This window comes from Danio rerio, chromosome 8, assembly GCF_052040795.2.
Source record: "Danio rerio strain M-AB ecotype USA chromosome 8, GRCz13ab, whole genome shotgun sequence".
Taxonomy (NCBI): Eukaryota; Metazoa; Chordata; class Actinopteri; order Cypriniformes; family Danionidae; genus Danio; species Danio rerio.
The window spans coordinates 378,307-401,545 of NC_141028.1; the positions used below are offsets into that span (position 1 = coordinate 378,307).

Sequence of the window (23,239 nt, forward strand, 5' to 3'; positions counted from 1 at the left end):
GATGGTGTAACAGAGTTGACGGTGCAACGGAGATGAAAGTGTAATGGAGTTGATGGGGTAACGGAGTTTACGGGGTAACGGAGTTTACGGGGTAACAGAGTTTACGGGGTAATGGAGTTTACGGGGTAACAGAGTTTACGGGGTAACGGAGTTTACGGGGTAACAGAGTTTACGGGGTAATGGAGTTTACGGGGTAACAGAGTTTACGGGGTAACGGAGTTTACGGGGTAACAGAGTTTACGGGGTAACGGAGTTTACGGGGTAACAGAGTTTACGGGGTAATGGAGTTTACGGGGTAATGGAGTTGACGGTGTAACGGAGTTGACAGTGTTACTGTTGATTGTATAATGCAGCTGATGGTGTAACAGACTTGATGGGTAACAGAGTTGACAGTGTAACAGAGTAGGCGGTGTAACGTAGTTGACAGGTTAACGCAGTTAACAGGGTAGCGGAGTTACTGGGGTAATGTAGTTGAAGGGGTAACGGAGTCGACGGGGTAACAGATTTAACGGGGTAATGGAGTTGGCGATATAACGGAGTTGACAGTGTAACAGTTGACTAACAGGGTTGATGGTATGACAGAATCAATGGTATAGCGGAGTTTAGTAGGGGAGTTGATGTTGTAACAGAGCTGACGAGAAATTTAAATGAACAACATGTTACGCACATTAAACACATGACCAAAAATACAAATGAAGATAAAGATACTATAAAAATAAAACATCTAAAACAGTAAACCATGTAAAGAGGCTGTGCGAGCCTTAAAGAGTCTTGTTGCCGCTGTGTTTGTGCGCGTGAGCATGTGTGTGTGTGTGCTCAGTGTGTTCAGCTCTCTGTCTCTCTGCAGATTGAGGCTGATCTGGGTTATCCTGGAGGAAAAGCACGGATCATCCACAAGGAGTCGGACATCATCACCGCCTTCGCCATCAATAAGGTGCAGTTTTGTTCAGCTGCGTGTGTGTGTGTGTGAGTGTGTGAGACCTCTGGCGCAGCATGAACGCTCTCTCTGTGTTTCAGGCTAATCGTAACTGTCTGGTGATCGCCTCCACACACGACATACAGGAGCTGGACGTGTCCTCCATACTTGCCACGCAGATCCTGACCTGGATAGATGACGAGGCGGAGGCAGAGGTCAAAGGGTGAGTGCACAATCACACACACACACACACACACACACACACACACACACACACACACACACACACACACAGAGATAACAGCACACAGGATCATATATGCTGATCTGGGAATGGACTTCCTCAGTTTTTGAGCTCATTATTCAGCTTTATTCACTTGTTTACTAATCAATAAATGCATATTCTGTGTGCTTTAGTGGCTTTCTGTAGTTTTGAATGTTAACATCAAGATTTTGAAGTCAATTGGAAAATACACAGGTAACCAGTGAAGCTGCTGCAGGACAGGGGTGATGTGATGAGAAGAAGGGTGATGGTGATGATACGGGCAGCTGAGTTCTGGACCAACTGAAGCTTACGGAGAGATTTATGAGTGAGACCAAAGAGAAGAGAGTTGCAGTAATCTACACGAGATGTGACAAGGCTATAAACGAGAACAGCAGTGGCATGAGGGGTAAGAGAAGGGCGGAGACGGTTAATGTTGCGTAGGTGGAAGTAGGCAGACCGGGTGATGTTATTACTGTGAGAATCAAAAGACAGGGTGCTGTCAAGGATGACACCCACACTCTTAACCTGTTTAGAGGGATAAGTGGAGCAGTCGTCAATTGAGAGAGAAAAGATGTCAGTTTTGGAGAGTGTTGATTTGGTACCAACAAGCAAAACCTTTAACTTGAAGTTAAGAGAGAGCCAAGACTTGATTTCTGCTAAGCAGACTTTGAGGGAAAACAAGAAGAGGGTTTGCCCGAGACATAGAGCTGGGTGTCATCCGCATAGCAGTGAAACTGTATGTTATATTTACGGAGAATTTTACAGAGTGGAAGGTAAACAGCAGGGGCCCAGGACTGAGCCCTGGGGAACACCCGAAGAACCTGTAAACTGCTGAGAAGTGAATGATTTGAGTTGAATGAACTGAGTGCGGCCAGAGAGATCAGATTTAAACCAGTCAAGTGGAGTATTGGTGATGCCAAGAGTGGATAGTCTGTTGATGAGGGTGCTGTGATGAATAGTGTCAAAGGCCGCACTCAGGTCGAGGAGAATGAGGAGAGATATTAGTCCAGAATCAGCTGCCAGAGGAAGGTCATTGGTGATTTTAATCAGGCCAGTTTCTGTGCTGTGAACCGGACTGGAGCTGTTCACACAGGTTGTTCTGAGATAAGTGGGTTTGGAGTTGTGTTGCTACATTTTTTTCGAGGATTTTGGAAATAAATGGTAGATTAGAAATGGGTCGTAAATTATTAAAATTAGAGGGGTCTGCACCAGGTTTTTGGAGTATTGGAGTAACTGCTGCAGTTTTGAAGGAAACAGAACAGTTCCAGTGGAAAGAGAAGAGTGGATAATGGCTGAAATGACAGGGATGAGGGAAGGGAGACGGGCTTTAACCAGAACAGTGGAGAGAGGATCTAAATGAGAGGAACATGACTTAGATTTGGAAATAAGATTAGAAATTCTGCAGTTGTATGGAGTTGAAAAGAGGAGAATAACATTTCAGATTGTGGAAGTTCAGATGTGATGCTCGGAGAGGATTGTGAAGCAAGATGCTGGTGAATATTACAGATTCTGTTCAATAAGAAAGCTCATGATAGAATTACAGAAAGCTGCTGAGTGAAGGTGAGATGGTGGTGAGTCTGGGGGGGGTTCGTGAAAGACTTGTATAGTGAAAACAGAGAAGCGGTGCTACCTTCATTGCAGCATATAAGATTGGAGAGATTGGAGTTGGATTTAGTTTAAAGTATGCAGCTCTTATACAGTGTGATGTGATCTTTATACATGTCTTTGTGGACAGTAAGGCCAGTTTTTCTAGAAAGTCTTTCAATTTATCTGCCTTTGGCTTTCGTGTGCCGTAGTTCTGGTGTAAACCACAGGGCAGACTGAGAAAAGCAGACAGATCTGGTTTTTAAGGGTGCAAAGAATTAAGAATGTAATGAAGTTCAGTGTTATAATGAGAAACTAAATCATCTGCTGATGAAAGGTTAGTAATGTCAGGAAGAGTCAATACTAGCAAAAAAGGATTCTAGATCAATATGTTTTATGTTACGGAAGGAAATAGTAAAGAGAGGTTTGGTGGAAGAAAGAGGGAGTGCAAACTTAAATGAGAGGAGAAAATGATCCGTTATTGGGAGTTCATCAGCAGAGAGGTCAATGGGTGAAACACCAGGGCAGCAGATGAGCTCGAGGGTGTGTGCTTTACAGTGTGTGTGTGTAGGGGCATTGACATGCTGTTGAAGTGTAAAGCTCTCAAGACAGGATATAAAGTCTCTTGTAAAAGAATTATTAATATTATCCATGCATAAAATCTCTTGTAAGAGAGTTAATATGATCCACATGAAAATTAAAATCTCCTAAAACTATAATATTGTGGTGAGAGGGTGGTAATATGTGTTAAAAAAAGCAGCAAAGTCATTTAGAAAGTCATTATTTAGTTTGACGGACGGACGATGGCAACATATGTAGGTGTGGATCCAGAGAGTTGAGATATTATAGATTTGAATGAGGGGAATGAAGGAACGGGAGCTGGCAAGATTTTCAAACTCTCACGGTAAATCATCGCGAGACCTCCTCCCGGGCCTCCTCCACGGGGTTGACAGGTGTAAACAAACCCTCCAGGAGTGGATTCGTTGAGTTGCGTGAAATCACTGGGTTGTTGCCAAGTCTCAGGTAGACACAGAAGGTGGAGGTTGCGAGCGCTGAGTACATCCTGGACAAGATGTCCCTTGCTTGTAAGAGAGCGGATGTTTAAAAGACTGAAGTTGATAATGTTGTCAGAAAGTACAGCAGTGTTAGCAGACCAGGCTGGGTTGGCTAAAACTCTGTAACAAACAGTTCGACCGGTGTTTTGTGGAGGACGACGAAAATCAGACCAACTGGACTTTATTTGAGACGATGAGCCCTGATGAGCACTCCGTCTGCATCCACGATGGATATATCTCCTGCGGGACAGGAATGCGAAGTCCGGATGGAGGGGTGACACAGCTGGCAAAGGCGCTGAGAGATGGAGCCGCAAACGGTGTAGTTCAGCAGCCGAGTACTGCAACAATCCCACATTACGAGCTGGTAAACAAGCGCCAGGAGACACCAGGCAAACACCAGCCAGAGACACAGTTTGCCGGATAATAAGTTGTACATTGCAAGGCTGAAGCAGATGCTGACAGCTTAGACATGCAGGTGAGCAGAAACCAGAAGAACCACAGGCGCAGAGCAGGTAAAATCCATGAAACTCAAGCAGACAGCAGAACTTTCCAAGTTTAGTAGAATCAGTTCAACTGTTAATGTTGATCATTGAAGGATAATTAAAAGTTAAAAAGTTTTACTGGTGAGCAGCGGCAACAGATCATGCCAGCGTTCACTCAGAACAGAAGTCCACTACACACATCACTACACACATCACTACACACACCACTACACACATCACCACACACCACTACACACACCACTACACACACCACTACACACATCACTACACACACCACTACACACATCACTACACATATCACTACACACACCACTACACACACCACTACACACATGACTACACACATGACTACACACACCACTTCACACATCACTACACACACCACTACTAGGGGTGTAACGATATTAAAACCGAACCGAAATATCACGATACACCAACCACAATATGTATCGCGAAACTCTCGTGGCGTACCGCGGTACTCTCACGCCCCCTGCTGCCCATTGTTGAGGTTGACGTCACTTGTCTCTAACTAATTGAACCAATTTAAACATCTTTATTATCATATTTGATTAAATTGTCTTAGTAATGATGAGGATTTGTTCTAAATATTATATTCTAAAGTTAGTATTTTAGTGCATGTTATGTCATGTGACTTGAGTAAGCATCACACTCGTTACTACTGGACGCAGGATGGCTGCTTCACATAGTACTGAGATTGCAGATCCCCCAGACACATTTAAGTCATCTGTGTGGAAACATTTTGGTTTTCCAGTTGAGTACAGGAATAGAATTCGTGTCGTAGACAAAGCGCACGCCTGTCTGTCTCAACTACACACCACTACACACATCACTACACACCACTACACACACCACTACACACATCACTACACACATCACTACACACCACTACACACCACTACACACACCACTACACACACCACTACACACACCACTACACACATCACTACACACCACTACACACACCACTACACACATCACTACACACATCACTACACACCACTACACACCACTACACACATCACTACACACATCACTACACACCACTACACACACCACTACACACATCACTACACACATCACTACACACCACTACACACCACTACACACACCACTACACACATCACTACAGCTGTAGGGAGAGACCATGAAGATAACTGTACAAGTGTGTGTGTGTGTGTGTGTGTGTGTGTATGTGTGTGTGTGTAACAGGACTGATGATTTCCTGGTGGTTCACGCTCGTGACGACTTCAACACTCTGCACGGCACCACGCCGTACACACACAGCAGTCCCGGGACCCCCATCAACATGCCCTGGCTGGGCGGCCTGCAGACGGGCAGAGGAGCCGCTGTGGTGAGCAGCAACACTCATTAATTATAATACAGTGTATTGATGATGTCCTTTTCTTAAACTCAGAGCATTACACAACATCCTACAGCAAATGATGCAGAGAGTTACAAGCTTTCTTAAAACCCCAGTAACGAGCCAAAAGTCGCACCGCACTGATTAATAACACCAGAAATGAGCACAGTGGCATGATGGTGGCAGTGATGATCACAGATGAAATGATTCGCTAGAAAGATGCGTCTTAAGAAGCTTCTTAAAACAATCCAGAGAAACAGCATTGCTGATAATTAATGCACTCCATAAGTAAGGAAAAGCCCAGCCTCGCACATTTAGTCTCTTTCACACACTGATGCCGGTAAATATCCAGAACCGCCGGTATGACCAGAAAACTGCTCTTCACACAGGCACAGATGTTCTGCAGTTTTTCCAGACAGCATCATGCACACATCCGCTTTAATTAAGGGTGTAACAGTACGAGTATTCGTATTGAACAGTTCGGTACGAGACTTTGGGTTCGGTACACATAACAAACCGAACGATTCAGACTAATATCTAAAAAGATAGAAGAGAATAAAGTGTAGAAAATATAATGTTTTCAGTGCAATAATGCTCATCAAGGCATCCCAAATGATGAGACCGGCAATGCTGACTTCCCCACCCACCTCCAAACAAACACTGCTGCAGTCAGGCACACGCTGCTCTAGCTCATTGCAGAATGGCTGTAACGTTGATGTAATCCTCTGGCGTCTGGGAGCACTTTGGTTTCCCTGTAAGTTATGAGGGTGATGGGAAGAGAGTGGTGGATAAAAAACACTATGCTATGACTGTAAGCTATTTTAGCGGTAATATTTGAGCATGTCAACTCATTTACACACATCACGAAATCAGTTACTGGAATTAGACGAAAACTAGAAACACGCGCACTACACAACTATCCCCGCAGCATTCAGACAGGCCATTCCTACAGATTCCATCAGGCCAAAACATTTATATCTGTGGATATGAGACGAGTCTCGAAAATGTCCTGATGTCAAATAATAGTAATCAAAGTTTGATATACTTGAGGATATCTTACCACATGGAGGAAATCTCTTTCTGTTCTCTCTCTAATATGATACACCTGAATAAAAGCAAATAAATGAAAAATAAATAAATAAAATAAATGAAAATAAATAAATAAAATAATAAATAAATAAATAGATGAAAGCTATTTTCAACAGCATTAGGGCAGCCTTCCAGAGTCTAGTCCTCCAAGGTCATAGCTCGTAGTTGGCAAAGAGTATTTCTGAAGAGACCGCTTCCAGGCTTCATTCAGTTTCCGATTGTTGTCATCTGGGCCATTTCTCCCTCAGTGGTCAGCAGACAATTGACCCACTTCAATACATCGTCTTTGTCTTCTTCGAACTTTGTTGAATGCGCCTCTGTCGTCTTTTAGGTTTCTTCTCATTGCTAATAGCAAAGCATAGGAATATGCAAGTAAGTTTTTGTGTCTTCTACAATTAATGTCATTAAATCATCCAGACACTACAGTAAACATGAAGGAGGTCAGGCGTTTTGTTGATGCTTTTACTTTTGTCTAAAATGTTAGCATCCATGTGCTTTCAGCTGCTTCTGTCCCAGAATACTGGACGATAGCACAACCCTGAAAGCAGAAGTGCTAACTGCAGAACAGTTTAGCTGACACACTTGTGAATGCGTCATCTGAGTGTTCTGATTGGCTGGAATAGGTGTCTCACATTAATGTATTATAAGCACACGTGTGCTCTTTCCCTGCAGCATTTCAGAAAATCAACACTGCAATGTTTACACAGAAATTAAAGCTATAATTAATGTTCTCTTTCTGGAGGATTGGTAGAAGGAATTTACCTGTGTTTTCCAGAAGGGCCGGTTCACGCATGAGCTCTCTCTGGAGATTTTCCACAACAGTCTGCATGTGTGAAAGGGGCTGTTGACCACAACAAATATGTGACTTAACTGGATTAGTGATGATGAATCTTCCTCACTGAACTGTTGGCTCAGGATATTATGGAGTTAATTCCCCTGGAGTGTCTGAGGGTGCTTTCACACCTGCCTTATTTAGTTTGATTGAATCGCACTAGAGTTGGTTTCCCCTGTTGGTGTGGTTGGTTTGGGCAGGTGAGAATGCAGAAATCGTACTCGAGTGTGCACCAAAAGCGGACCAAATAAGCGTACTGAGACCTGCTTGAAGAGGTGGTCTCGGTACGCTTTTAAACGAACCCTGGAGCGGCTCATTTGTGGTGAGAATATGATTCGTACTAAAACAGGTCCAACCGCAAAAAGTACTGCGCCTTTTGGACTAATCCAGCTGCCGTAGGCCGATGAGCAGTGCATTATGGGATAAGGAGGTAAAATATTTGTTGACAGCGCTTTACCAACAGAGAGAGAGAGAGAGAGAGGGGAAAACCATAGATATATGGGGGAAAACATTAGCTGATGGATCGTTGGTAATATTTCCGCAAGATGAGCATGTCGCAGTTTAGCTAAATTAATTCACGCCTCCTCCTTTAGTGACGAGCGACGCATTAAACACTGTTTTCCAGCCGCGGCCGCGCTTCATTTTCGTAATGTATAGTTTGTCTAAAGCAGGGATAAAAATACAGGGATTTTGTTTACCTGCAGGAGTTCATTGGCATTTTCCCGCACGTGAATTCTGACCAATCAATAAGCAGTTTAGGAAATATGCTCAACAACATCTGGCCAATGAGAGATGTGGATTTTGTCAGATGACTGCATTTTGGTTCGTTTCAACTGGTTCGGACCAAAGCCAGCAGTGTGGTGTGAAAACGACTTAAAGACGGCAGAAGATGCAACAATGATCATTTATTACCCCTGGTCCAGACCAAATGAAGCGAACTACAGATGTGAACGCACCCTGAGTTATACTTCTGTCAAGCACATGCGTATGTTACACCGCAGCCTTCGTTCGGTTGCATAGCTCTCGCCAACGCTGACATGCACCTCTCAAATAATGTAGGTACACGTCGCAATGAAGCATGTGATTGGTTGGCTACTTAGATGTGACGAGCATGGACAGAGCTGAGAGCCGGAAGCCCATAGGAGCAAGTGTTTACAAGTGTGGAGTCCAGTGGAGGAGCTCCAGAGGGAATCTGTTGTTTTGTGTTTACCTCATGATTAAAGCTGGGCCACGTCCGCCGGTTCCCACCTCTGAAGGGGCGAGTTTGAGCTAAAAAAACAAAACACCAGCGAAGAAACTCAACACAGAGGAACAGAACAGAATAACCTGCTGCCAGCTAGTGCTTCACTAGTTAGTGCAGAACAACACACAGCAGTAGGAGGATAAATAATCGTAATAATAATTCATTTTATTTGTAAATGGTGCCTTTCTAGACATCCAAGGTCGCCTTACAACAAGCATCAACAGCCATAACAGAACAATCAATAAAAGCTTGTGGGACACGCTGAAGAATAAACCAGTCTTCACCCATGCATCACACTAAAAACTCAACAGTTTGGGCTTCATGTTTGGATTATCTGGAGCCTGGTCTTTGCCCTATCATTGTGAAAGATAATGCTGTAACTGTAGTACTGTCTGGAAGATTAGCAGTGTGTTTCTGTTCTACCTAAGCTAGTCCTGGTTTATATATAATCTAAGCCCCCCATTTTCTCTATATTTTTTCTTTTCTTTAATTCTTTATTCATCTTCTGAAGGTGTCTTGTGTATTATTATTGTGAAAGTGTGATATAATTAACACAATTAATAATAAAGAAACACTGTGTGTGTGTTCACAGCTCATCAAGCGCAACATCAACAACGTGAGGAGGATGACGTCACACCCCACACTGCCCTACTGTACGTCACACACACACACACACACACACACACCCACAGCAGATACACGCTGCACTGTGCGCATGCAAGATCATTAATGACGAGCTGAGGATGGAGAAATGTTCAGAAAGCTGCTGCATTGTCAGTAGGAAATGAAGCGAACAGATCTAAAAGCACAACAGGTCTTCTTCAGATCAGATCTGACGGTGCTGTTTTCGTGCAGTATTTTTAGTGTGTGTTATTTCTGTTGGCTGAAGCTGTATTTGATATTTCAGTTCAAACACTTGGCACAGAATTATATGATCATCGCTTTATGCACGGCAAGGTCTTTTCAACACAATAATCCTAAAAGGTTTAAGTGGCTGTTTTTAATTTCTCTTACATCATAGATCATGTAATCTAATTAAAATATAATTACTTAAATAGACTGATTTGTTTAAGCGTACTTGATGTGTCGAACTCACTTCATTTTACTCATTATCTTTGAAAACAAGGCTATTTGTAGAAAATGCTTTTAGGAATATTTTGATATTTGACGTTGAAAAGACAAGAACTCTAGATAAGAAGAGCATTATTATTGCAGCAACCTGAAAACACTGCTGCAAAACACATGCTCATATTCATAATGGCCAGACTGTTCAGCAGAAGCACCTGTGCAGGATTACTGGATATGAAGTGTGTGTGTGTGTGTGTGTGTGTGTATTATAAACCCATTGTGTGTGTGTGTGTGTGTGTGTGTGTGTGTATTATAAACCCATTGAGTGTGTGTGTGTGTGTGTGTGTGTGTGTGTGTGTGTGTGCGCGCAGATCTGACGGGTGCGCAGGATGGCAGCGTGCGCATGTTTGAGTGGGGTCACTCTCAGCAGATCACCTGCTACAGGAGTCCCGGGAACTCCCGCGTCACCCGCATACGCTTCAACTATCAGGGCAACAAGGTGCGTATCTGAAGCCACAATGGCGGACATTTTCTGTGTGTGTGTGTGTGTGTGTGTGTTGATGTATTTATGATATACCAGGACACACACTTCTATAATGTCTTAGGTGTGTCACAGCTATTCCTGGAGACTGATGATTTTCCTAAATGCTCCAGAATGGGTTGTTTCAGAGGGTAAACCTGTGTGACTGTGTGTGTTGTAGTTTGGGATTGTGGATGGAGATGGAGCGCTCAGTCTCTGGCAGACCAGCACCTCAGGAAACGCACCCAAACCCTATCTGGTAGGTTTCTTAAACGTGTGTGTGTGCGTGTGTGCGCGTGTGTGTGTGTGTGCGCATGTGTGTGTGCGCGTGTGTGTGCACGTGTGTGTGCACGTGTGTGTGCGCGCGTGTGTGCGTGCGCGTGTGTGTGCGCGTGTTTGTGCGTGCGTGCGTGTGTGCGTGTGCACGTGTGTGTGTGTGTGCGCGTGTGTGTGTGCGTGCGTGCGTGCGTGCGTGCGTGTGTGTGCGTGCGTGCGTGTGTGTGCGTGCGTGCGTGTGCGTGCGTGCGTGTGTGTGTGCGTGTGTGCGTGCGCGTGTGTGTGCGCGTGTATGTGCGTGCGCGTGTATGTGCGTGTGCCTGTGCACGTGTGTGTGTGTGTGTGTGTGTGTGTGTGTGTGTGTGTGTGCGCGTGTGCGTGTGCGTGTTTGTGCGTGTGCGTGCGTGATATTCATTCATAAACACTTCAGTTTGACTCTGTTCTTTTGTATTCTTCATAATGTCCTCACTATAGTCAAGTCAGACTTTACAAACACAGAAGTGAGCCAAAGTGCTGTACAGAAAATACACAACAAAATAAGCACAACAGCCTATAAAATACAAGATAAAATACTGCTAAACTACCTAGAAAGGCACATAAAATAATCAGGTATTAAGATCAGGTGTCAAATGCCAATGAAAACAAAAGAGTTTAAGAGCACAATCAGGAGAAGCTGATCTGAGAGAGCGAGTGGGCTTTTAGAGGTGTATCAGCTCAGAGATATTAGGTGCAGCAAGACCATTTAGAGATTTAACAACAAAAAAAAGAATCTTAAACTGTATTTTAAATGATCTGGCAACCGAAGAAGCAACGCTAACACAGGGGGAAATGTGCTCATGTGTGAGCACCAGCTAACAGGCCTGCTGCAGCATTTGCAAACGGGCAATAGCTGACCTGCTGCTCCCCACATGCAGGGCATTACAGTGATCTAACTGAGTGCTCATGAAAGCATGGATCACTGCCTCAGACTGTAGTTTTGGTATATATAGCTTTATTTTTGCTCATTGTCTTAAGTTAATAAAGTTAGATTTAACTACCGCTCTAATGTGAGTGTCAAATTTCACCCCTAAATTAGTGACTGTAGGTTTATTATGCTGAGCTGAAGAACCCAAACTGAACAGAGGAGTCCCAACAGTACCTGCAAACCCATTACTTCTCTTTAGTTTTCAATAAAACTTAAAAAATAAAAAGCCATCCAAGCAGATGAGGAGAACAGGATTAAAAATGGAGCCCTGCAGAACCCCAAAAGAGAGAGGAACCCATGAGGACACGGCACCATCACAACTAACACAGAGTGCGGCCTTTTAATGAGGACCTGAACTGTTGCAGTGTTATGCCCTTGATGCCCAGCCAGAGCTCCCTGGTCCACAGCGTCACAAGCAGCCGTTAAACCATGAAGCTCTAGAACAACCCAATCACCAGCAGCCAGAGTTATATTCAGTGTTGATTTGCTGTCAGGATGTATAGTGTGTCCTGTATTATTCTGTGCAAGCAGAAGCTTTAATTCTCCTCTTCCTCCTCTTCCTCTCCTGTTCCTCCAGACGCTTCAGTGTCACAATAAGACAGCCAATGACTTTGTGTTTGTGGGCTCGTCATCTCTCATCGCCACCGCAGGCCTGTCCACTGACAACAGGTACACACACATACACGCGCACACACACACACACACACACACACACACACACACACACACACACACACACACTGCAAAAAAATTTTTCTTCCTTTTTTTTTGTCTTGTTTTTAGTCCAAAAATCTAAAAATCCTTAAATCAAGAAGAATTTTAGTGATGGGAAGTTCAGATCATTTTACTGACTCGGATCTTTGAGTCGCGTTCATCGAGATGAACGAATCTTTTTTCGAGTAATTTCGTTCATTTGGTTCAATTAGCCAAAATAATATTAAAATGCTACGAATTGCTTCCAAACACATCTACAACTAGCCCAAAAGGTTGATCACATGACAAATAAGTCATAAATAGAATACTGTAAGTACTGTAATTAATAATCTTAACCAGTGAACACAGTCTGAGTCATGTGCAGGGCCAGACAGAATCTGCAGATGTTTTTTGCTTTTTCTGTGGAGAATTTTGGTAAAAATCTGCGGATTTCTGCGGAATAATTTTGAGAGTATCCAGCGGAGTATCATAACTTACATTTTAATATATTAAATAAAAAGTAATAGATTACTGAATAAAAACTGAATAAATTCTGATTTACACATTTACTCAAGTAAATAAACAGAATTTATAATTGGCTAAAAAACTGCAGAAATCTGTGGAAAATCTGTGAAAAATCTGCAGAAATCTGTGCGCGCAGATTCCGTGTGGGCCTAGTCATGGGATAGGAGCCATGATGATTAGTTCACCTTTCAATTCTTTTTCCGGCTCTAAATGCGTATGACTGGCTCGTGATGAATGAATGACTCAGACCCGATAGAGGACTCGAGATGAACGGATAAATTCTTATTCCGGCTCTGAACACATATGATTGGCTTCTGCCTTTCCACAATGAACGACTCAAAAGACTTGAAATGAACGATATCACCTGCACAGATGTGTGCACGCGCGGATGAACAAATCACTCCCTGAGAGAACTCGTAGTTCCTGAATCCTATTGATGATTCGTTTAAAATGAATGAATTGTTCATGAACGACTCATCACTAGAATTTTCCAGACCAGGGTACACTGGCTCACTCACTCTGGTCATGCCATAAAACTAGTTCACTTTGGCAGAGCATTTTTAATTTTATATCTGAAGTGTACAGGATAAGTCTGTCACCAGATCCAAAATTGGGCAGTTTTGGAGACACCTCAGAAATAGGAGATAAATATATATCACAGGCAGTATCTTTGTGTATGATATTAGCAAAGAAAATAATTTTACAAAGTTGGAAGTCAGATTATGTGCCTGTCTTCGAAATTTAGGTTAGGAGCTTAAGTTTCGTGTTGCCCATGGAGGAAATGTGACAAACAAACTAAACACATTTTAAAAATCTGGAGCCCAGTTATGTTCTATATCAGTAATGCGGACTTGTAACTCTTTATAAGTGAGATTGGTCTGGAGTAAGTCGAATTATGGAGCCTATGCATTTCTCTGTAAATTATATATTTTTTTCATGCTTAATTGTATTTATTTCCTTATGCTTTCTGGATGATGTTGTATTATATTGTGTTTGACTATTTGTGTATTTTGAAATGGCCTTTGTAACCTCCTCTTATTTATTTATTTATGTAGTTTTTTGTTCTGTTTATGTTGTTGATTATTTCTTATGCTAAAAACAATAAAAAGATTATTTAAAAAAAAGCATTTTCTAGACAAGCAAAATATAAAGTGTTGCTTTCAGAAATAAAATGCCAAAATGAAGAGAGTTTTCCTTAAAACAAGCAGAGTAATCTGCCAATGGGGGAAGCAGAATAATCTCATGTCAAAAACACGATTATTGTTCTTCCCTCATTGTCAGATTACTCTGCTTGTTTTAAGGAAAACTCTCTTCATTTTGGCATTTTATTTCTGAAAGCAACACTTTATATTTTGCTTGTCTAGAAAATGCTTCTTGATTTAAAGATTTTAAGATCTTTGGACTAGAAACAAGAGAAAAACCTCAGTGTAAGAAAAGCATCTATAGCAGTGCAGCAGACTCACACAGCAGAATGCAGACTCACACACACACACACACACACACCACAGTGATGATGGAGATCTCACACACACACACACACACACACACACACACACAGCCCTCAGGACGCTCCGTGTGTTCAGCAGTGGTTCTCTCAGTATTGAGATGTTCCAGATGTCCACTAGAGATCTCCTGTCCTGATCATCAGTCTGCAGTGGAGCGCTCCGCTCGTGCTGTTTCTGCTGTCCTGAGTGTGTTCATCCATGAAGCTGAGCTGTATTGAATAACCGCTAGCACTCGCTGATCAACATTAGAGTTATGAACGCTCATCAACATGATGCTCCTCTTCTGTTGTGTCTCAGGAACGTGTGTTTGTGGGACACGCTGGTCACTCCAGCCTACAGCCTGGTCCATGGTGAGTCCTCCACACACACACACACTCATTTCGACAGCAGCTGTTGTGTTGATTCAGCTGTGTGTTCAGTGTAGTTTACTGGGCTTCATTATAGTTTCAGGTCTTGTGTTATTCTGTGAACAGCTTTCAGTGGAGATTTACTGTAATTCAGGAGATTATCAGAGTGAAGAGAACACATGACCAGACTCAGGTGTGTGTGTGTGTGTGTGTGTGTGTGTGTGTGTGTGTGTGTGTGTGTGTCTCAGGCTTCGTGTGTCATGACTCGGGCTCCACGGCTCTGGCTCTGGCCTGTAAGCAGCAGCTGTTGTTGAGCGGGGGCCGGCGGGGCTTCATCACTCTGCTGGATCTCAGTGTGAAGCTGCAGCGGCAGAGTTTCCAGGCGCACGATTCTCCAGTCAAAGCTCTGGCGGTGGACTCCAGCGAGAGCTGCTTCATCAGCGGGTCAGCGGAGGGCAACATCAAGGTCAGCACCTCCTTTATATTACTGCATGACTCTACTATTGCTTCAGTAACTGAGGGCGAACTCACACTAGGCTATCTAAACCGTGCCCAGGCCCGTTGCCCAGATCCTTTGAGTGCTCTGAATCGGGCTCAGGCAGGGGGTTGGTTCAAGGCAACTGTACAGTGTGAATGCGCCCTGTATTAGTCTTCTGAGGTGTGCTGTTATTGTCAGATAACCCACAGCTACAGTGCCTGACCGCTCAGCTGTAGCAGTGTGAAGGGCAGTATAGGCAGAATCTCTGAGATGATAGAGTTACTGATGTATTTGTGTTTAATTCTGTATAATGATTGTGTTTAACTTGTGTAATTATGGATGTATGTGTGTTTGTGTGAGATGTCCCGATCAGGTTTTTTTTTTTACCTCGATTCTGAGTCATTTGATTTTGAGGATCTGCCTATCCCAAAACCCGATCCAATACCTCTATAATACATAAAGACTGAGGAAGAGTGAAGAAACAGATCCAGGATGATCCTTATTTTTTATTTCATCCACTTTATTTTAACATTCAACACCTCTGTTAACACACAGAGCACTTCTGTGAGGAAGCTTCAACAATCAAATAGCATCAGTTCTTCACTTCTGGACTTCAGTGCAACAGTAAATATAATAATAATCTAATATGTGAACAAACAGCAGCTCAGCTTCAAATACCCAGCAGGCGATCCCAAGTGTACATATCTCACAGTTTGCTTGGGCAATGTTGTCATCATCAGCTTTATTATAGCTCCACACCTCAGACATGCTCACGCTTTCTGCTTCAAGCTGCTTCTGTGTTCTACTTTAACTGTGTATAACCGATAGCGTCTCTGCAACACAGTGATGTCACGCCACACGCCCTGCTGTTTCTGTGAGAAGACAAGACAGAGCTCTAACTCTGCGCCACCATGAAACTACAGACCTGTTGAAAATAATGAATATATAAATCCAGTCCAGTGTTCTTCGTACCTCGCTTAACTGATCTAAGATGATTTGGCAGATCCTGGATCTGTTCATCTTGATAACTGATCTCTCGCTAATTTGGTTCTTCAAACAAGTTTGCGAATCAGATTAGAATGTCTGGATGAACTGATCTGAGATCTGTGTGTGTTGTGAAGGACAGATCTATCCATCCTCCAAATCATGATCAGCAATGCAGCGATTGGCTGACGGCACAGCAGCGTGATGACATCATCTGATTAATATTCAATTATCCATGTGAGCAAAATTACATCAAATTAGCAGTAAACGGTTTGTTAAATATGACACGCAAGAACTTTCCACATTTGTTGTGAGCTGCAGGCTTTACACTTTCATGTGTCAAGACAAGAGTATTCATCATGTATTTCAATGCAAATCAATGTATTTAGTTCCACATTTAGAGAAGATTTTCTTTATTATAGTAGTCATTTTTTAATCTGTGTAAAGAATAACTGGTTGTTTACAAAAGCATTTTCATATTGGTAAAGGCGTCTGCAACTTTTGTGAAGCATCAAATCACCGTCATATTAACTATCAAAACATGTTTATGACTGCATTAATGTATTATTGCTTTAAAAGTCACATATTCTGCATTTCTATCATACACAATTTGTACTAAAGCGATCTAAAAAGTTCATATCAGTAAGTTTTCTCTGTGCACCAGCAGGTGGCAGTCTTTGTACTTTCATTTCAGGGGTGCAGATTGCATAAGTTTTATTAATATGTATAACTTTATTTATTTTGTTAATAACTATAACTATATATATATAGTTAAAAATAGTTACTATTTTCCCAAGTGTATAAAACTACTAATGTAAGAAAATATCAGCATTCAGAACATACTTTCAGTATTTTCTTTGCTTAACTAAGCCGATCTAATCCTGTTTATATGAATTGAACTGCTCCCGATCAGGTTTGATCTAGCAGAACTGTTGCTATGACAACAACTCTCAGATCAGCTTTGAAGAACGAAACGATCCTGGATCATGTCAAATCGTCAACATGCAAATCCAGCTAACTGAGTAATCCACGTACGAAGAACGGACCCCAGGGCTGTGTTTCCCAAACAACAACGTAACTTGCGGCAGAACTATCATAGCACGATGCATCGTTTGTGAAAAGAGCGATGTAGTGACGAGTGTTTCCCAAAACCCCTAGTTTCTCTGTGGCAGATCCATCGCTCTAACCACGTTAGTTATAATGTAAAACGCCCATAACGATGCTCTAAACGGGGCGAAGGACCAGCTTCTGAACAGAAGAACCTCATCATTTCAGTGCAGATGATATTGATTTACACACACACACACACATTTAAAATACAATCAATATTAGTTTAGTAAAAGCATGCACTCGCTCTCCATATTAACCGAAATATATGTAAACGACAATCAAAGGGGTGTAAGAAAGATCTTGCTAGATGAGGCTCAGAAAGCGAGCGAGACATTTCTATCTGTTTATTTGCTATAAATGCTCGTGTTGTTTAATGGCGAACTGTGCCTTTAAACAACATCTGACTGTATTAAAGGACACAATTGTAAATAGTATATGAATATAATTAAACATTTTAATACAAGAGTTGCTGCTGTGAAGAAAATATAAAACTGTGTATGGAAAGCGTCATCAATGCACCGTGATGCACTGACATATCCGATTGAACCCAATCATGGCATGATAGTCATATAGGAACCGTGAGACCAGTGTAGGCTCACACCTCTAAAAAGAGTTTGAAAGCAAATGACAGCTAAGAGAGATGAGCTCAATGCTTTATTATTTTTAATCATTCCGAGTCTAAATGTTAGAATGTTCTACATGAATAGGGCATAGGGGGATAAGTGGGAATAGAACACAGCCAGGAACTCTGTTTCTAACTACAGCTCCAGAGGTGTAGCAGCAAGTGCACAATGTTTGAAATGACGGAAATAGACCTTTTACGCAAAAAACGGAAGTATGTCAACAACGTGTAAACCCAGTTCCGGTATGAGTTTTTTGGCGGAGAAAAGGCAGCTAGAGTGTTTTCGGCGAGCCTGAGTTGTCTTCCGAAGTAAATTAAATAAGTAATTAAAAACATACAATTAAAATAGGGGAGAGCGGGGCAGAACCTAACACAGGGCCAGTTGTAACACTTGTTTTAAATACTTCCACACATGCTAGTATGATAAAACTTTGTGTATTTACTACATGTCTCAGCAATAAATTGTTTCATTATTAAAAAAATATTTTATTTTATTAGTTGAGTTTCGTGAACAGCTTATATTATTAACATTAATTTGTTCAGGTAGATATGCATAACGGTACACACAGGTGACTAGCGTTAGCTAAATACACTATGAACAATCTTAACTGCAGGTGGGATAGTGGTAAAGCTGGTTTTATATTCGCACATTCAGACTTTCCCTTTAACAATATAATTTATTTAAAGTATTATTTGCAAACTCTAAATAGCGAAATCATATTAGCAGCCAATGACTATCAAAGTACAGCATTGTTCACAGTGAAATAACCAATTAATGTTGTTTTCAAGTCATGTTTGCATGGTTATTTCGATTGAATATTCAAAGTAACATGGTAAATAATATAGAGACTTCTAAATGAACGAATGTGTGAATATAAAACCAACTTTACCTCAATGCAGGTGGGTGTGTCACGTAGTCGTGATCCATCCTTGCTGCCTTAGCCACCGTGTCGCTATCTTCACAGCATAGCCGTTTAGACTGACGTTTGTAGGTTCTGTCATATACTGACTCCCTTCTCAAAGAAGCTGTAAAGTTGTTCCAAGGGAATAGGCTCGGGACAACACCACTCTTCAGGCGGCGAACGACGCAGCCACCACTGTAATCATCCGGAGCGAAGTGCCGGCTGCAGACATAGGTGCTACCTGTTTTACATTAAAACTATGCCCTTCCTCTCTTCAGATCGCCTGTATCCATTTGGGTTTCAGGTTTGGATCCACAGGAAAAGAATGAAATAAAAGGTAGGGCTGTTTTTGGTTAGAAGACGAACAGCCTGGAACACAACAGAAACTGCGATTTTTCGACTCTGCCATTTTTCGTATCTGCCGCTATGATAACAGGAAGTTCTATTGCACTACATTGAAGTATTTCCGTTCGAAAACTGCGGAAGTGCGTAAAAGGTCTATTGTCACCTTAGTTGGCTAATGATGGTTTTCAGAACCGCAGCCCTGATCGGGAAGTAACATCTGATTCTGATCGAGTCTGAAAGCACGTGATCGGATCTGGACATCTCTAGTAAATGTGTTTCTGTCTTGTATCTAGTCCAAATATCCAAACAGTCGGAAATCTAGAAGCACTATCTCGACAAGTAACACAGTCATGTTTTGAGAAATATTGAGTCAAAATGAAGAGAGTTTCTCATTAAAACAAGCAGAATCATCTGACAATGAGGGAAGAGAAGTCATGATTCAAAGCAAGAGCTAGATTATTTGTGAAGTTTATTGATAAACTAATTTGGAGAGGATCACGAGCTCATGATTGTTCACAGCTGTTCCAGCATTAGCTCATGACCAATTATCCAATCAGACGATCCTTAACTCACAGAGTTTTCTCATCTCAATATCTTGGTCTTGAAGAAACCCCCCCGCCCAACCCTACTTTCCCTCCTTTCAACCGGGCGGCACGGTGGTAAGTGATTAGCGCTGTTGCCTCACTGTAAGAATGCCCCTGCTTTAATTCCCTTCCAAACCAGGCGACATTTCTCTGCAGAGTTTTTCTCGTTCTCCCCTTGCTGGAGTGGGTGTTCCCCAGGTCCTCCGGTTTCCTCCCACAGTTCAAAAACAAACACCCTAAACAATTAATCCAAAATATTTCAGCCATACTCTAAGTACCTCTTCTCAGCATCCATAACTGACACTTAGCTACAATAAGCAGGAGGGGGAGCCATCGAGATCTACCTGAGCTCAAACTCCCCTCTCTCCCTGCAACGGGAGGGAGCCCAGGGCTCGAGGATCTAATGAGGTCAGGGCTCTCTGCCGGGACAGCATGATGAACACGCTTTATATTCAATCATCAGCTAAGGGTGAACTGTAGAAAGGTTTTGTATTATTGAAATGCTCCTTGATTCATTTGTTTGTTGTTTGATATTTGAGTTGGAAACAAGACAGAATCTTTTATTTGCAGTGTGTGCATCATTTCTCAAATACTACACAGGCTGTAATCAGTTTCTCCTTCCTCATCAGCTCTGCATATCAGCTGTCTGAATAACCAGCATTAATGTGTGTGTGTGTGTGTGTGTGTGTGTGTGTGTGTGTGTGTGTGTGTGTGTGTGTGTGTGTGTGTGTGTGTGTGTGTGTGTGTGTGTGTGTGTCAGGTGTGGAGCATGAACACACAGAGTCTCCTGCACAGCTTCATCAATGAACACTCGCGTCAGTCGCTCTTCCGGAACCTGGGCACGGGCGTGATGCAGATCGAAGCGGCTCCAGCCAATCAGCTGTTCTCCTGCGGCGCCGACGGGACCATGAAGATGCGTGTGCTTCCAGACGCTCTGAGCGGCAGCGGCGGCAGGAACGACGTCAGGTTCATCATGTAGCACACATTCAGGACGGCTTTTGCACATGTAGAGCGAGCAATACCAGACAAAACACACACACATGGATCAGCCAATCACAGGCGGTCCTGCTGTAGCCCCGCCCAACAAGCACACCTCATCATCATCATCCTATTTAAATCTGCATATAAACACACACACACGTATCCATCAGTCACACACTGCAGCACAATGAGCTCCTTACTCTGAGATTTAAATCAAGAAGAGCACAGCACTGATTTATAATCAGAGATACTGAGTCAAAATGAAGAGATCTCACTCAAAACAAGCAGAATAATCGGACTTTAATGATCAGCTCTCTTCATTTGGACTGGGTATTTCTGAAATCAGCGCTGTATTGTGTTCCTGTCCTGCAGATGCTTCTTGATTTCAGGATTTGTAGATATTTGAAGGAAGCTCCGAGTAAGCAGCTGCGTGTGTGTTGTGAAGTGTGAAGCCTTAACTAGCCAAACTGCTGTGTTGTGATCGTGCTCTAGATTCCAATATAGTGATGATAATAAGTGTCCTTATATTTCTGCCGTGTGTTTCTGCGGGCCGCTCGCTGACCTCAGATCAGATTCTTTTATTTCATGATGTAAATATGAACAGCGGACTCCGTGAAGATGATTCTGTGTTATATATATATATATATAAAGCATATTTATAATCATCAGATGTTTGTTTTTAGGAGCGTTCTTCAGGTTTCCTTTTTTACGCTTTTACCTGCTGTCGATCGCCTCTCATTGGTTAATCCAGGACTTTTAATCTGATGAAGGTCAGGTGTTCTCCTTTCTGATGATGATGATGATGATCAGCGTATTATAATAATAATAATAATGATGATGATGAAGAATCCGCTGTAGTGATCGTGCTTTCTGCCCTTTAACCTCTCAAATGTGAATATATATACGCAAATCAGTCTAATTTTATAACGAGGATGAAGAGATCTGTAAATTACAGCGCTGTCATGAGGAAATAAATAACTTAAAGCAAACTCTGTCATTTAATCCCTCTCTATTGATTCTGTTCAACATCAGCACAGTTGGGGGACACGGTGGCTCAGTGCTTAGCTCTGTGGCCTCACAGCTAAAAGATCACTGGTTTGAGTCTCGGCTGGGTCAGTTGGTGTTTCTGTGTGGAGTTTGCATGTTCTCCCCTTGTTGGCGTGGGTTTCCTCTACAGTCCAAACACATGCGCTATAGGGGAACTGATCGACTACACTGGCTGTAGTGTATGAGTGAGTGTGTGTGTGTGTGTGTGTGTGTGTGTGTGTGTGTAAGAGAGAGAGAGAGAATGTGTGTATAGGTGTTTCCCAGTACTGGGTTACAGATGGAAGAACATCCACTGTGTCCACACGAGTGACATGTCAGTAATGAGGACATCAATTAATTAATGCCACATCTTTTAATAATTTTTGTTCATTAACAATCTTCATCAGTCCTGTTCAGCACCAGTACAGTATTAAAGGGCAGGTCACGTCATTATTCTAGAGCATGATTCTATCAGCATTAAAACCCAGACTCAAGTTTTTTGAACAGACAAAATTCAATTCAATTCAGCTTTATCTGTACAGCGCTTTTACAGTGTAGATTCTGTCAAAGCAGCTTCACATAAATGGCCATCATAAATGTACACCGTGTAGTTCAGTGTTCAGTGTTTAAGTTCAGCTCAGCTCAGTTCAGTGTGCTTTAATAATCATTACCGAGAGTCCAAACACTGAAGAGCAAATCCAACAGTGATAAGCTCTACAGATCCCAAACCATGCAAGCCAGTGGCCACAGTTCACCAATTAACGAAAGTGAAGAATAAAACTCTTGAGAGAACCAGACTCAGTTCAACACGACCATTTTAATTTCTCCGCTGGCCAAAAGTCTTGTGCAGAGCTGCAGTCTCAGCGGTGGAGGCTGGAAGATGGCCTCAGTGAAGACTCGTCTGTCCCTGGAGCATCACAGGAATCAGACTCATGTTCTCCACTCCTCCATGACCACCAGCGCAGCAGCAGCTCAGGATACGGCCTGGTCCCGGATATGGACACCTTGGGATCCTCTCGTCGCTGGTCTTGGATCCAATCAGTGACTCCGCCTAATCTGAGGGTCTCGGGATGATTATCCCCAGGTGGAAATAGAGAATAAAGAGAATAATTAGCGTAGCTGCTGTTCATAGTGTATATAAGCAAGATGTAATAACGTGTGGAATCCGCTAGGTGATGCACTGAGTGTATGCTTTACTAAACAGATAGGTCTTTAATCCAGTGTTGAACTGAGCGAGTGTGTCAGAGCCTGGGACATTAACAGGAAGGCTATTCCAGAGTGTAGGAGCCATAAATGAGAAGGCTCGACCTCCTTTAGTGGACTTTGCTACTCTAGGTACTACCAGAAGCCCTGAGTTTTGAGATCTTATGGAGCGAGCTGGATTGTTGTGTGGAAATATAAATGTCTATCCTCTAATTCCAAATGAACAATAATCTACGTA

The 23,239-nt window shown here is 42.5% G+C and overlaps 2 protein-coding genes across 5 annotated transcripts in view; both read left to right on the forward strand.

Annotated features, from left to right (window-relative positions):
• The window catches only part of dmxl1 (Dmx like 1), a 94,834-nt gene extending 73,073 nt beyond the window's left edge, over nucleotides 1–21,761 (forward strand). For all 4 annotated transcript variants that reach the window (XM_087264060.1, XM_087264061.1, XM_087264062.1 and 1 more), the window contains 10 exons: nucleotides 848–934; nucleotides 1,018–1,139; nucleotides 5,554–5,695; nucleotides 9,461–9,521; nucleotides 10,308–10,435; nucleotides 10,638–10,715; nucleotides 12,274–12,365; nucleotides 14,717–14,769; nucleotides 15,015–15,232; nucleotides 20,552–21,761. In XM_087264060.1, the coding sequence (XP_087120186.1) occupies nucleotides 848–934; nucleotides 1,018–1,139; nucleotides 5,554–5,695; nucleotides 9,461–9,521; nucleotides 10,308–10,435; nucleotides 10,638–10,715; nucleotides 12,274–12,365; nucleotides 14,717–14,769; nucleotides 15,015–15,232; nucleotides 20,552–20,770 (1,200 nt within the window). In that variant the 3' untranslated portion in view covers nucleotides 20,771–21,761. The remainder of the gene's footprint in view (nucleotides 1–847; nucleotides 935–1,017; nucleotides 1,140–5,553; nucleotides 5,696–9,460; nucleotides 9,522–10,307; nucleotides 10,436–10,637; nucleotides 10,716–12,273; nucleotides 12,366–14,716; nucleotides 14,770–15,014; nucleotides 15,233–20,551) is intronic.
• The window catches only part of lox (lysyl oxidase), a 172,454-nt gene that overhangs the window by 93,089 nt on the left and 56,126 nt on the right, over nucleotides 1–23,239 (forward strand). The window lies entirely within an intron of this gene.